At 41.0% G+C, this 13259-nt stretch overlaps 1 protein-coding gene and 1 long non-coding RNA gene across 3 annotated transcripts in view; one reads left to right on the forward strand and one right to left on the reverse strand.

Annotated features, from left to right (window-relative positions):
- Positions 1 to 2: 2 nt before the first annotated feature.
- LOC310754344 lies at positions 3 to 932 on the forward strand. The gene is made up of 2 exons (XR_014543715.1): positions 3 to 288; positions 716 to 932. It is a non-coding gene; the product is annotated as an uncharacterized lncRNA (long non-coding RNA).
- Positions 933 to 1100: 168 nt separating this feature from the next.
- Positions 1101 to 13259, reverse strand: part of LOC310754235 (ligand of Numb protein X 2-like) — a 41683-nt gene continuing 29524 nt past the window's right edge. For both annotated transcript variants that reach the window (XM_083595954.1, XM_083595955.1), the window contains exons 7-10: positions 9861 to 10035; positions 8890 to 9118; positions 5458 to 5616; positions 1101 to 4912 (exon numbers count right to left, since the gene is read on the reverse strand). In XM_083595954.1, the coding sequence (XP_083452080.1) occupies positions 4777 to 4912; positions 5458 to 5616; positions 8890 to 9118; positions 9861 to 10035 (699 nt within the window). In that variant the 3' untranslated portion in view covers positions 1101 to 4776. The remainder of the gene's footprint in view (positions 4913 to 5457; positions 5617 to 8889; positions 9119 to 9860; positions 10036 to 13259) is intronic.

The raw sequence follows: 13259 nt of genomic DNA on the forward strand, positions 1-13259 counted from the left end.
GAGGCTTCCCATTGGTAGTTTGGAGCCTCTAGCTGGGATCAGGCCAAATAGCATTAAATTATGCAGGGTTAAACTGTGGTCCAGTCTGATTCATACTAATATATATATTTTCAGTCTCCTCCCTGCACTAGCTGAAGTTTCCAGGCACTAGAGGACAGCCCCATAGAGGTTGTTAACTGTAGCCTAGCCTTGGGAATACAAAGATGTGGTGCATACCTGACAGCTACTGCATCATTCAGGTGCAGCAATGGTTGTGAGAGCCCCACAGCTGTGATAAAATTGACTTGGGTATGTGTGTGTTGCATTCCCATCAGTTTCCCCCTTGAGGTAGAAATTCACTGATCAGTGTTATGTCAGTCTCTTATTGATTGATCCTCCTGAAATACCATGTGTTTCAGGTTCCTACTGGAACATTTCCCCAGCATGTGGAAAAGGCCTCTTGATGTTAGAGCTCTAAGACCAGTTTTTCTGTAAAAGGATGGCTGTAGTCCAGAGCTGATGCATAAGATTGCTTTGCATCCAATCACCTGCCTCTCCATTTTTAAACTACTTTTTCACTATAATATTCTCTCTTGCATTGAGATGTTGGCAGTACAATATTAGAAAATCTGACAGATAAGTTTAGAGTTTTGCTTAAAAGCCACCAAGGATTCTGTTGTATTTCTATGATAAGGAGCAAAGCATTAATTCTTCTTGTATTTTTGTCCAATCCTAGTAAGCAGCATGAGAGCAAAGAATGTGAAAACCACAAGAAGAACAAGCACAAGAAGAAAGAGAAGTCATGAGGAAGGTGTACTGGAGAGAAATGGACAGGATTCATGAAGGAGCAAATCTGTGGTCCAAAAAGAATAGTGACATTTTTACAGCCAGATTGTCTGTAGCGACTTTCTTCCCCTGAGACATTAAAACGACTGAAATGATTAGCAACCAAACATGCGCACAAGCTTCCTCTTTGTGAAAGAAGACCACATTCACAGATTTTTGGAGAGAGAAAACTGGCAGCAAAAAAAGGCAGTTATTTACCAACATGTGAGATCCCATGGCTTCTTATGGGAGATAGCTTCCGTGCAAACTAATGCATTTAGAATATAGGACAATACTTGGCAAATCATTGACTTCTTTTATTTTTTAGAACAGTAACAGCCACATGAAGCTTTGTCCAAAAAAGGAAAGTATTATGACAAAATTATCACAATAAGCTACCTGACAGCTAGCTTAGAGTCTGACTTCTAAAAGCTAGAAGCTAGTTGTAGGGATGCTGCATGCTAGGAGAGCCAATATGATCAGAATAACACATCATCGAAACAGCTTCAATAACTTCAGAATAATTTATAAATGCATCAAAATAATAACAGTTGTTAACAATGTATCATAATCTCTTTGGTGCAAAACAATGTAGATTTACTGGTGATTGTTAAAGGCACCTTGAAATAAGACAACATAGTGAAATAGTGCTGCTGAGGCAGCACATACCCTTCATTTGGAAAAAGCATACAATTTCCTCTCTACAGTCATTGCAAGAGGCAAATATTACTCCTGGCTTCCGCCTTGGGTCTTGTGGATTCTGTAATCACCCCTTGCAAGGAGATGTAAATGGTGATTCCTTTTAATACCACATTTACATGAAGGCATTAACACTCAGTATTGATGCTGTGACTTGCAGGAACACCTCACCCACATGAAAATTGCATGCCCTGTTAGATCAATGTCCTCTCACACATGGCAATAACAGCAGCTTGCAACACCCAAATGAGGCAGTGAAGACATTTAAATCAGAGATGGCAATTTGAATCATTCCTTGGGTCCTTTTGGATTCTTTAAACATGTAGATTTGATGGACTGCTCCTCCTGAAAGTTGATCACTGAACTTGTATTTCACACATAGCTGTTAGTCTGATTTCAACCTGCATTTTATACAAGTTACATATACTAGTGCAGTGGTACCTCGGGTTACAGATGCTTCAGGTTACAGACTCCGCTAACCCAGAAATAGTACCTCGGGTTAAGAACTTTGCTTCAGGATGAGAACAGAAATCACGCGGCGGCAGTGGGAGGCCCCATTAGCTAAAGTGGTACCTCAGGTTAAGAACAGTTTCAGGTTAATAACGGACCTCCGGAATGAATTAAGTTCTTAACCCGAGGTACCACTGTATACAGAAATGCTGGACCAAAAGTTATTTTAAGCATTACACTTGCCCTATAGAATGCAGGTAAAGCAAGCAGTTTTCACAGGGGCAGAGACTCACATTAAGCAAACCACAATCTTAGAACAACAAAGGAGTACCCCACACTGCCATCCTTATGGAAGTTTCCTCAAACTTACTGTCTGTAGTCTACAATCAAGCTAGTAGAATCATGGAAATGAGCCTACACTTGGAGACCAGCTTGGAACTGTGGTTGCCCAGGGAAGTAGAGTATATCTTTACTAAGTTTGAAATAAACAGTCCTGTCAACATTAGGGGTTCCATTCCCACCCACCCACCCACCCCGCAAGGTGTACTTGGTAACTGTGTAGCTGAATTTTACCTGCAGATGCCACACTTCTGTATCAACTGTCTGGCCCAGCAATTTCTACATGCCATCCAACTATTAACAGCAGGCCTCTGGCAAAAAAAGGAATGTTATACCTAATTGCAGGGAAGGGCCACGGCTTAGTGCTAGAGCATCTGCCTTGCAGGCAGAAGTCTCCAAGTTCAATCCCCAGCACTTCATGTTTGGGAGCGACTCCTCCCTGAAACCCTGGAGAACTGCTGCCAGTCAGTGTAGACAATAATAAGCCAGATGGACCAATGTTCTGACTTGGTAGAATGCTGCTTCCAATGTCCCTTCCTACTTGGATCTTAAACACTAAAACATTGAAGCAGGAGAGCCCCAATACTGAGAGAAGTAATGCCATTTAAAAAATCACATTGTGGGGTGGGAAAAGGACAATAGCAGAATGGATAGGCTTTGATGGGGTTTCCACCCCAAGCTACACAAAATTGCCATAACAGCTATTTGTCTCCCCTTCTACAAGGACACAACTAGATAGTACAGTGGCAAGATCCCTTACAAAGTTGGGAGTAGGGGATGCAGAGGAGACAATTTAAAACACAGCATTTCTGGATGGATATGCATGCTTTTCAGCAACCATACATTTCCCTCCATATTATTTTTAAGCCATTTTTGCCCTGCTAGTTATGTGACCGGAAGTATAAGCATGGCCATAATTTTTTGAAGAAGTATGTTGTGAGAAGGGGTGTTGGGGTTTAAATTTACACATACAGTATTTTACAGTTCTGCAGCAGGCCTAATTCTGCACATGGGTCTGCTGCCATTACATTTATTTTGGTTCTATGATATGTTCACTGAAAGTCCTGTCAGATTTCTCTTACATTCAGTCATTGCACACAGTCTCTGTTCTTGGTACAGGGGCCATCCATTCAACTTTCTTCAAGTTGCAGAATTTTCCCATCACTGGCTTTAGATGCCAATCCCCAACTCTTTCAGAGAGACAGTGGGAATGAGATGCAACTTGCCACCCAGCGCCTGAATTGCAACAAGCAGCGGTAACACAAATAAATGTTGAGAGATCTCTACTTGCTAATGCATCAACAGGAACATTATTCCATTGGTCCTTCAGTTCATTTTCATCAGCAATAAAGATCCTGTCTTCAAGCAGAAGAAGGCTGGTGCAGTAGGCATCACACTAGTGCATCATGTCATCACACAAAAAACACAAATGCTCAGAGACAAGCTTTACATTGCAAATGGTCTCAAGTTCAACAAGGCACAGAAGAGAAGAAAAAAGGAGGAACATCTTGTGAGTCTTACCCAAAAGTTGGCATTCACATATCCTTTCTACCAAGCATGAAAAGGAGACGATAGTTTTGGTGAGGCAGACCTTAATAATGACTTGCAGGATTTATTTATCAACATCTTTAAAGCTACCAAAGTTAAAAGGTAAAGGGACCCCTGACCATTAGGTCCAGTCGTGACCGACTCTGGGGTTGTGGTGCTTATCTCGCTTTATTGGCCGAGGGAGCCGGCGTACAGCTTCCGGGTCATGTGGCTAGCATGACTAAGCCACTTCTGACGAACCAGAGCAGCACACGGAAATGCCGTTTACCTTCCCGCCGGAGCGGTACCTATTTATCTACTTGCACTTTGACGTGCTTTCGAACTGCTAGGTTGGCAGCAGCAGGGACGGAGCAATGGGAGCTCACCCCATCGCGGGGATTCCAACCCGCCGACCTTCTGATCAGTAAGTCTTAGGCTCTGTGGTTTAACCTGCAGTGCCACCTGCGACATTAGTCAATGTTTACTGAATTTACCAGGAGCCATAAGTAATCATGAAAACCTTTTTTACAGGTTTCTCTTGTACTCATATATATATATATATATATATATATATATATATATATTTATTTCATAAAATTTATATACCCCTTGATTGTAAAAACAAACTCCAAAGCAGTTTATCGGGGGATTAAAATGTGAGTTGAGGAGAAACAGGCTGTAGTTTAGATTTCATATGTTCAACGTCCAATAGTTACATAACAAAAACATTAACTGATCACTGAAGCATGGCTTCTGTCTGCCAGGAAGCTGGGTAAAAAAATAAAATAAAAAATAAAATAAAATAAGCAGTTTGCCTTTGGCATAGGAATAGGATTCTAGGTGACAGTCTTGAGAAAAGCCATCTTAAATCAGTTCACTGTTTCTTTGGTTGGTTCATCACTCAAAGCCTTGAAATCTGGTACCAAAGTAGTCCCAAAATTATACTGAGTTTATGTCTTAAACAAGGCTTCCAGGCCAGGACACCACAGTAAGAGTTACTTTATTCCGTTGTTCCTTCAGCATGGGAATCAATTCAGCATTGCTCATTCCCATGGCAGACACTCCATTTACAGCCACAATTTCATCTCCACATCTAGTCAAAGAAAAAGGCAAAAGTACTGTTAGTAATGCTCTTGATATATGTCCCTATTGGTACAGCAATTGGTCTGCACTGATTGTGTTAAAACATCAAGTACATTGCTTAGCAAAAAATGACAGACTTGCTAGTTAACCTTTTTAAATAATTAGAAATGCTCATGAGCCCAAAGAACTTGCCCATTGTGAGGTAGCTGTCCCACTGCATAATTCAGAAATCTGTCCATACCTCTAAGCAGCCTTCATTACAGTAATTAGGGAGAAATTAGATAATACAACGCAGTACAGGAGCACAACAGAGTTACCAAACCTCAGAGAGATTTATTTCTCTGGCTTTGTATACTTCTGCTAAAAATTGGTAATTTCTCTGTTTCTGCAACAGGTGTTATGGGATAAAATGCCCTCACCAGTCACTCTTATGAAAAACCCATCTCACTCTGAGTAACCGGGGCAGTAGTTTTATCAAAATGAGTCATTACATTGCAACACCAGATATTTCATAAAGAATGCAAAAGTAATAGAAACAATAGTGTATGTACATACTTCAGTCTTCTGTCCCAGAAAGCAGGTGTTCCAGGCACAATGGTTTTAATGAAGAATGGATGGTTCCCTTTGTTTTCTTCAAACCCACCAACTATGCTGAATCCCCAGCTCTCAGAGTTGCTTTTACGCAGGATAATGTCTTGACAGCAATGGAGGTGACTGAAATAGAAAACAGAGAGCACTCTTTGGCTTCCATATAGAATTCCCACTTTCGTTTTTTATGTGGAGACTGTATTAACTTTCACCTTTATGGCATTCCTGGCTTAACCCCGTCTAGTGTTAGAGGAAGCTAAGCAGGAAATGCCAAGTCTGTGCTACATTTGAGCATTCCTTGAAATCAATACAATTATGAGATCATTGTCAGTAGCAGCACTGCTGCTTGAGAATCAATATCTGGTTTCTGGTGGATCATGCACCAGAAACAAAGACTGCATTCAGCATGCAGGTTCTTTGATCAAAAGCAAATATGATGTTGGAAAAGGCCACCTTGATCAAACACCCAAATCAGGACCTTTCTTTGAAATGGAGTTTTGTACTAAACTTTAAATATATATATAGTATATGTGTAATAATATGGGCTGGAGTGGATTTTCAGAATTATAAAATGCCCTCCAAAGTCACAAAATTCCCAGCATTTGAGAATAAATTTTGGATCCCTTTCACCATCACAATATACTGTGACAAGTGAAGATGTAACACTGACCTACAAACTGCGCTTTCTAAACAAATGTTCCCTCCTCCCCTCTTTTGAAGCAATTTCCCCATACCTTAGTTCCGTCATAATACATGCAGATCCCACTATCAGAATGCTCATCTGAAATCTCAGTTATCTGAACACAAAGAATTATACCCAAACCTCACTACACAAACAGCTGATTCAGATATCCAAAAAGCTGGAGTTTGTCCACTTCCTTAATTGTGCTGGTTGGCAGCAGCCATTTCATGCAGAAACCAGGGAGGGAGGGAGGCAGAACAGACAAATCATGGATTAGAAATGTTCTCATAGGGTATAATGGAAATAGTCAGCTTGCTATGCGAATGCTCACATAACAAACAATTGACTGGCAACACATTGTGTCTGGAAAGTGATGCCTGAGTGTAATGGTTTGCAAATACATCTCAAACAACAGCTACAGTCACTGGTTTATAAGAGCACTATAGTTTGTGTCAGTGCCCATGTTACATGAAGCTATGGTTAATGGCTAGAAAGGAGGTGAGAAAGGAACACACATCCAGGAAGCCTGCTCTAGCTTTGAAAACTATGTTATGCAGTGCTATGCCTGTAAAATGCTTAATTGTGACCTTGGTTGGAAAAGAACTTGTCCATTCTTTTCTCCATATAAGATTTTAAAAAATATTGTAAAAAAGTTGGGGCCAATCCAAAAGGAGACGGCATTTTTTCTAAACATTTTGGAACTACCAAAAAAAATTATTGGTGATTTCTTCAAAATGGGTTGAAAGCCTTGCCCCCACACTATGTGAACAACTTGCTTGTTGTCTATGCCTTCTAAAATAGAAAAGGTATAAACAGTCCTCAAATCAACAGTCAAAGAGAGGCTGGCTATTGTTTCCAAATCAACACTCTCTACGGTCACTCATTCTAATGCCACCCAACACTCTACTCCATTCCCCTTCTGTCAATCATGCCTCCACTAGCTCTTCTGCTGCAACTATGCTGTGTATTTTTGAAGCCCTGACCTGGCCACAGTGATCCATGCGACGGTCACCTCCAGGCTTGACTACTGTAATTCGCTCTACGCGGGGCTGCCCTTGAAGCTGTCCCAGAAACTCCACCGGGTGCAGAATGCTGCAGCGAGGCTCCTCACAGGGTCTCTGCCAAGGGAGCATATTCATCCAGTGCTTTTCAAACTGCACTGGCTCCCGGTAGAGTACAGGGTCAGATTTAAGGTGCTGCTTTTGACCTTTAAAGCCCTTCACGGCCTAGGACCCTTGTACCTACGGGACCGCCTCTCCCGGTATGCCCCACGGAGAGCCTCAAGGTCCATAAATAGCAACACCCTAGTGGTCCCGGGCCCTAAGGAAGTTAGATTGGCTTCAACCAGAGCCAGGGCCTTTTCAACTCTGGCTCCAGCCTGGTGGAACGCTCTGCCTCATGAGACCAGGGCCCTGCGCGATCTGATTTCTTTCCGCAGGGCCTGTAAGACAGATTTGTTCTGCCTGGCCTTTGGCTTGGAGCCAATTTGATTCCCTCCCTCTCTTTCTTTTTTCCTTTCCTTCTCCTCCTGCGATGAGGCTACATTTTAATATTTTAATGTTTCAATATTTTAATGTTGTATTTTAATTTTGTTTTTAAGTTGTATTCATTCAACTTGTTTTTATTATTGCTTGTAAGCCGCTCTGAGCTCGGCCTTGGCTGGGGAGGGCAGGGTATAAATAAAAATTATTATTATTACAATGGAGTGGTATCACATATTATGGACAAAGGAGAGATGCAGGAGTCTTTGATGGCAAACTCACTTTTGTCTTCACATCTGGCAGCATCATCCTGGAGTATATTTTATAGCCTGAATCCACAAAGGCCACATCAACTTGATGTTGATTCTGCCTTCTAAGACAGAGTGGATCAGTTCAATCAAGCTATGATTTCTAATAATTGGTAAACATAGGTTAGAACTCAAACCATGGTTTCAAAACATCTGAGAGGTAGGAAAATATGGTTTATTTTAATAACTTTTTAAAAAGACATATTTAAAAGGCTTTTAGACCATTTTTTTTAGCAAAGATGCCACTCAAACAGGTTTGCAGCTACATACAAATATAAATCCCTAAACTTCAATTTTTAAACCAGTTAAAAGTAATATCCAATTCCATCTCACAAATATGCAAGTCAGTGTACCAACAAAAAGCCCATCTAGCACATTAAAAAAGCCAGCATTTGGCAACACAAATTAGCCTCCCAAAGCCATGGTAAGAAAATGGATATTTAAGGCCCATTTAAATGAGCAAAGGGAGGTGATTTGCTTTATATCAGTTGAATTCCTTAACTGGGGGATGGGCTGACTTGTTTGTCTTCCTTTGCATTCTGTGCTCTAAATTTTATAAATTTACTCTCACCTGCAGTTTCTGGGAAAAAGCAGGGCAATGGCCCTAATCATGGTTTGTTAATTCAGACATCAGGCCAAACCATAGTTAAGCTAATCTTGGTTCAATCTCTTAGTCACTGATTTCTCAGTACATTTTAGAATTCTTTTCTTTTAAAAATACTTTCAAGCATCACTTTCCAAAGGCACAACTGGGAGTACTGAAAGCTTTGGTTTTCTTATGTGCTTTAGTTTCATAGGCAAGACTAATTGATCAAAGCAAGTCATACTTTCGTTTACAATATTTTAACCAAAATAGATCAACTAAAATGTAACTAACATACCGTTATTGGGAAAATTTCCCAGAGTGACATGAAGCAGAAAGACTTACCTAGGCAATCCAAGCCACATGATCCAGAGAGGAGCCCCGCTAGCCCAGCTACACCCACTTTCCCTGGTATCTTGTGCCTCAGTAAATTCAGATGTCTTTTCCGTTACCACAATTTCCAAGGCTTTCAATGTCACTGTGTGCAGTGCTGCATTTGATTTCAGCGCAGAGACTGCTTCACTGTAGTTAAGATGAGTCAGATCAACATTGTTTATACTCAACAGTACATCTCCTGTTTTGTAAAAAAAAAAAAAAGGACAAGTTATAATATATAACATTATATTTATAGGTAAAAAGGTAAAGGACCCCTGGATGGTTAAGTCCAGTCAAAGGCGACTATGGGGTTGTGGTGCTCATTTCGCTTTCAGGCCAAGGGAGATGGCATTTGTCCACAGACAGCTTTCCGGGTCATGTGGCCAGCATGACTAAACTGCTTCTGGCGCTACAGAACACTGACAGAAACCAGAGCGCATGGAAATGCTGTTTACCTTCCCACCGCAGTGGCACCAATTTATCTACTTGCACTGGTGTGCTTTTGAACTGCTAGATTGGCAGAAGCTGGGACAGAGCAACAGGAGCTCACCCCGCGGGGATATATATGAATATATATATAAAAACACCATTTCTTTGTACAGTCATACCTCATGTTGTGTCCGCTTCAGGTTACGTGCTTTTATGTTGCGTCCTGCGGCAACCCGGAAGTACCGGAATGGGTTACTTCCAGGTTTCGCCACTCGTGCATGCGCAGAAGCACTAAATCGCACCATGCATGTGTGCAGATGCGGCACTTTGGTTTGTGTCAGTTCCATGTTACGGGCGGGCCTCTGGAACAGATCCCGTCTGTAACACGAGGTTCCACTGTATAGCTATTTAAACCTTTGCAATTTCCTTAGTACAAAATGACATGGCACTTTGTTCTCTTAATGCTAGCCCATGTACCAAATTTAAAAAGCAGGCACTCCAAAGCATCTTACCTCTCTTAATTCTACCATCTCTGAAGAGGCATCCAACAGGCTGTACGCTAGTTACATAAATAGGGAGTTTATTTTTACTGTCTCTTCCACCTCCAATAGTTATTCCCAGAGATTCTTTTGGCTCCTTCTTTATGTTAACTAACTTCTCCTGGCTGAGGTAACCTTGAGGGAGTGCCTGAAAGAGGAGAATGGAGAGAAATAACAGCATGTATATTAATAAGATAGCAAAAAACAGGATGTGGGGGGAAATAACTCCATGAAGCTAGTGTTTTAAAACCCTGATATTTTAGGATAAGGAATCACCACTTTTAGCTATTTCTGCTCTATCTCTCTCCCTCTCTCTCTCCCCACCCCCCGCCCTTAAGGGATTAAGGGCTGTGTGATGATCATATATTTAGAAATGGCTAAAGAGAATGGGAAATGGATAGGAAGAAACCATTGGGGATGCACACTTTGTTTCCAACTTTAGCACCTCTTTCACAGAAACCAGGCTTGTTTGAATTGCAAAAGGACCCCATGTGACCCAGATGATACTACATATGGTTACTCAGTATTTTAATACACTGAATGACTAGATCATATTTGCCCTTGTTGTGTGCACAGCATGGAGTAGTAACTGGCTATAGTATTTCCGCAGCATACACATGATTTTTGTGGTGTTATTTAATGGATATGTGCTTCAAGTTATAAGAGTTTTAGCAGTCAGGCAGTGTGGATCCAACATGAATGAACAATAATCATAATCAAAATTTGGGAAATTGATATATATATGAAAAGCAATAGAATATGACAACTATATCAATCACATAGTGATTAAACTGCAACTGCTTCTGGCTCACATTCTACAGGGAAGTCTGTAGATTCCTACTAATAATTTCAAATTACAAAACCAATTAGTGCCTTTCTGCCTAACAGTGAAGCCCTCCCACTTACTCTCCCATGCAGTGGAAAGCACTTGGCTGGCATTTAGCCATGTTTTGAAGTTGGCTTGTTAAGAAGCTGACCAGCTTGTTTTTAAACCAAAAGCTTTGGTTCGTTAATTGGGATTCTGTGAAAATGAAACTAAATGCTAGTATGAACTCAAGGCTTTTCATGGTTTTGCTCCTGCTTGCGCACACAGCACTAAACTACTGCTGTGTGAACAAACCCAATTACTACCAAGTTCCAATTAACATTTTCAGTTCACCTTTCTCAACATAAAGGTAAAGGGACCCCTGACCATTAGATCCAGTCGTGGCCGACTCTGGGGTTGTGGCGTTCATCTCGCTTTATTGGCCAAGAGAGCCGGCGTACAGCTTCCGGATCATGTGGCCAGCATGACTAAGTCGCTTCTGGAGAACCAGAGCAGCGCACGGAAACGCCGTTTACCTTCCCACCGGAGCGGTACCTATTTATCTACTTGCACTTTGACGTGCTTTCGAACTGCTAGGTTGGCAGGTGCAGGGACCGAGCAACGGGAGCTCACCCCGTCGCAGGGATTTGAACTGCCACCTTCTGATCAGCAAGTCCTAGGCTCTGTGGTTTAACCCACAGCGCCACCCGCGTCCCTCCAATGGTTCTAATGGTAATGATCATTATAACCAATATAACGAGGGCAGGTCAGTATGGAGCACAATTGAAAATCTTACCTCTAACCCCGAATTAACCAACACCACCCTATAAAACTCAAGAAAAAAGTGTTTTTAAAAGTCCAGTCATCCTGTCAGGCCATGAGGAAGGAATGTAATAAAATGAATATAGGAGAGATAAATTTCTTGCACAAACAGCTTTGACAGCATCAAACTATAAAGCACTTGACTGAAAAATTAAAACACCACATGAAAGATTCTCAACCAGTTCAATAAGATTTTTTTCACACATAAGGCAATTTAAACAAACAACAATCTGCAAGGGACTGGCATCAGAATGACACTCTGTTCAAGTTCCCCTTACAAGAGGAGGGGGGAACATCTGGTTATGTTTCTATAAAGGTTGTCAGGATGGCAGGTTTCAAGATTAATGTATTAATCTTCTACTCTCAAAGCATAATCACAAAGTACAATTCTTGTGGTGTGGGGAGCCTGAAACCTATAGAGAGCAATGAAATTTAGCATTACTTCCTTTTAGAAATTTACTTTGCTCTTTGGAACAACTAAAACATCTTGTTACAGATAGGTAGCCGTGTTGGTCTGCCATAGTCAAAACAAAAATTTTTTTTTCCTTCCAGTAGCACCTTAAAGACCAACTAAGTTAGTTCTTGGTATGAGCTTTCGTGTGCATGCACACTTCTTCAGATACCTGAAGAAGTGTGCATGCACACGAAAGCTCATACCAAGAACTAACTTAGTTGGTCTTTAAGGTGCTACTGGAAGGAAAAAAATTTTTTTGTTAAAACATCTTGAAAATCCTTCTTAGAATGCATTTTAGCAATGTGGAATAGCATTAGAGGTTTTTACAATCTGGATTTCCACATTTAAAAGATTGAATAATCAGGGGTTTACCGATTTATTTTGTGGGTATTTACAACAGTTAACCAACAACAAAAATACAGTAAATGTAACAGATCTTTTTTACACACTCCAAAATTAATGAAGGTATTGAGGCCAACAGCTACATGATATTAAACAGGTGATAATAAACACAACCTGTTCTAGTCCTACTTATGCTATTGAACCCTATTCTCACTTATTATTCCAAAACTTACTACCTACATAGGCTACCTTAGAGGAAGAAGCCATTTTCCCATCAGGATCTCTTCTCTCCTTAACCTTCACCAATTCCAGACACCTTCCACTAGCTTTTAACTGAAGAAGAATCTTCATTTGCTCCACATCCATCCCGATGGAGAAACTTCATTTCGGTAAAGAACAGGCACCCCCAAACTTGGCCCTCCAGCTGTTTTCAGACTGCAGCTCCCATCATCCCTAGCTAACAGGACCAGTGGGCAGGGATGATGGGAATTGTAGTCCCAAAACAGCTGGAGGGCCAAGTTTGGGGGTGCCTTCACACTCCCCCTGACTGGTGGTTGTCATCTAACCAAATCTAAACACTCTCAGTCCTCCTCAAGCAAAAACCAACAACTTTCAAGCCAAATTATACTCCTATTCAGGTGTGCTTGAGGAAGAGGTAGGGGTGCATGTGCCAGTCCCACCCCAACATCCCATTCCTATGTTCAATGCTTTATTATTAATTATTTTTATTATTACAATTAATTTATTAATCACCTTCTAAACCACCATCTCAAGGTGATTTATACATAACCTTTCTGTATTGATCTGGAACCGTGATAAAATTTTATTGCCCCATTTTACTAGTGTTAAAGACCATACTCTCAGTTAAAACTGAACAGCAGCATGGCCCAACAAGCCATGTGACCTTCATGAACCAAGCATGTCCTCTAAAATATGCTCTGGAATTTTC

The sequence above is a fragment of the Podarcis filfolensis genome (genome assembly GCF_964270895.1).
Source record: "Podarcis filfolensis genome assembly, chromosome: Z".
Taxonomy (NCBI): Eukaryota; Metazoa; Chordata; class Lepidosauria; order Squamata; family Lacertidae; genus Podarcis; species Podarcis filfolensis.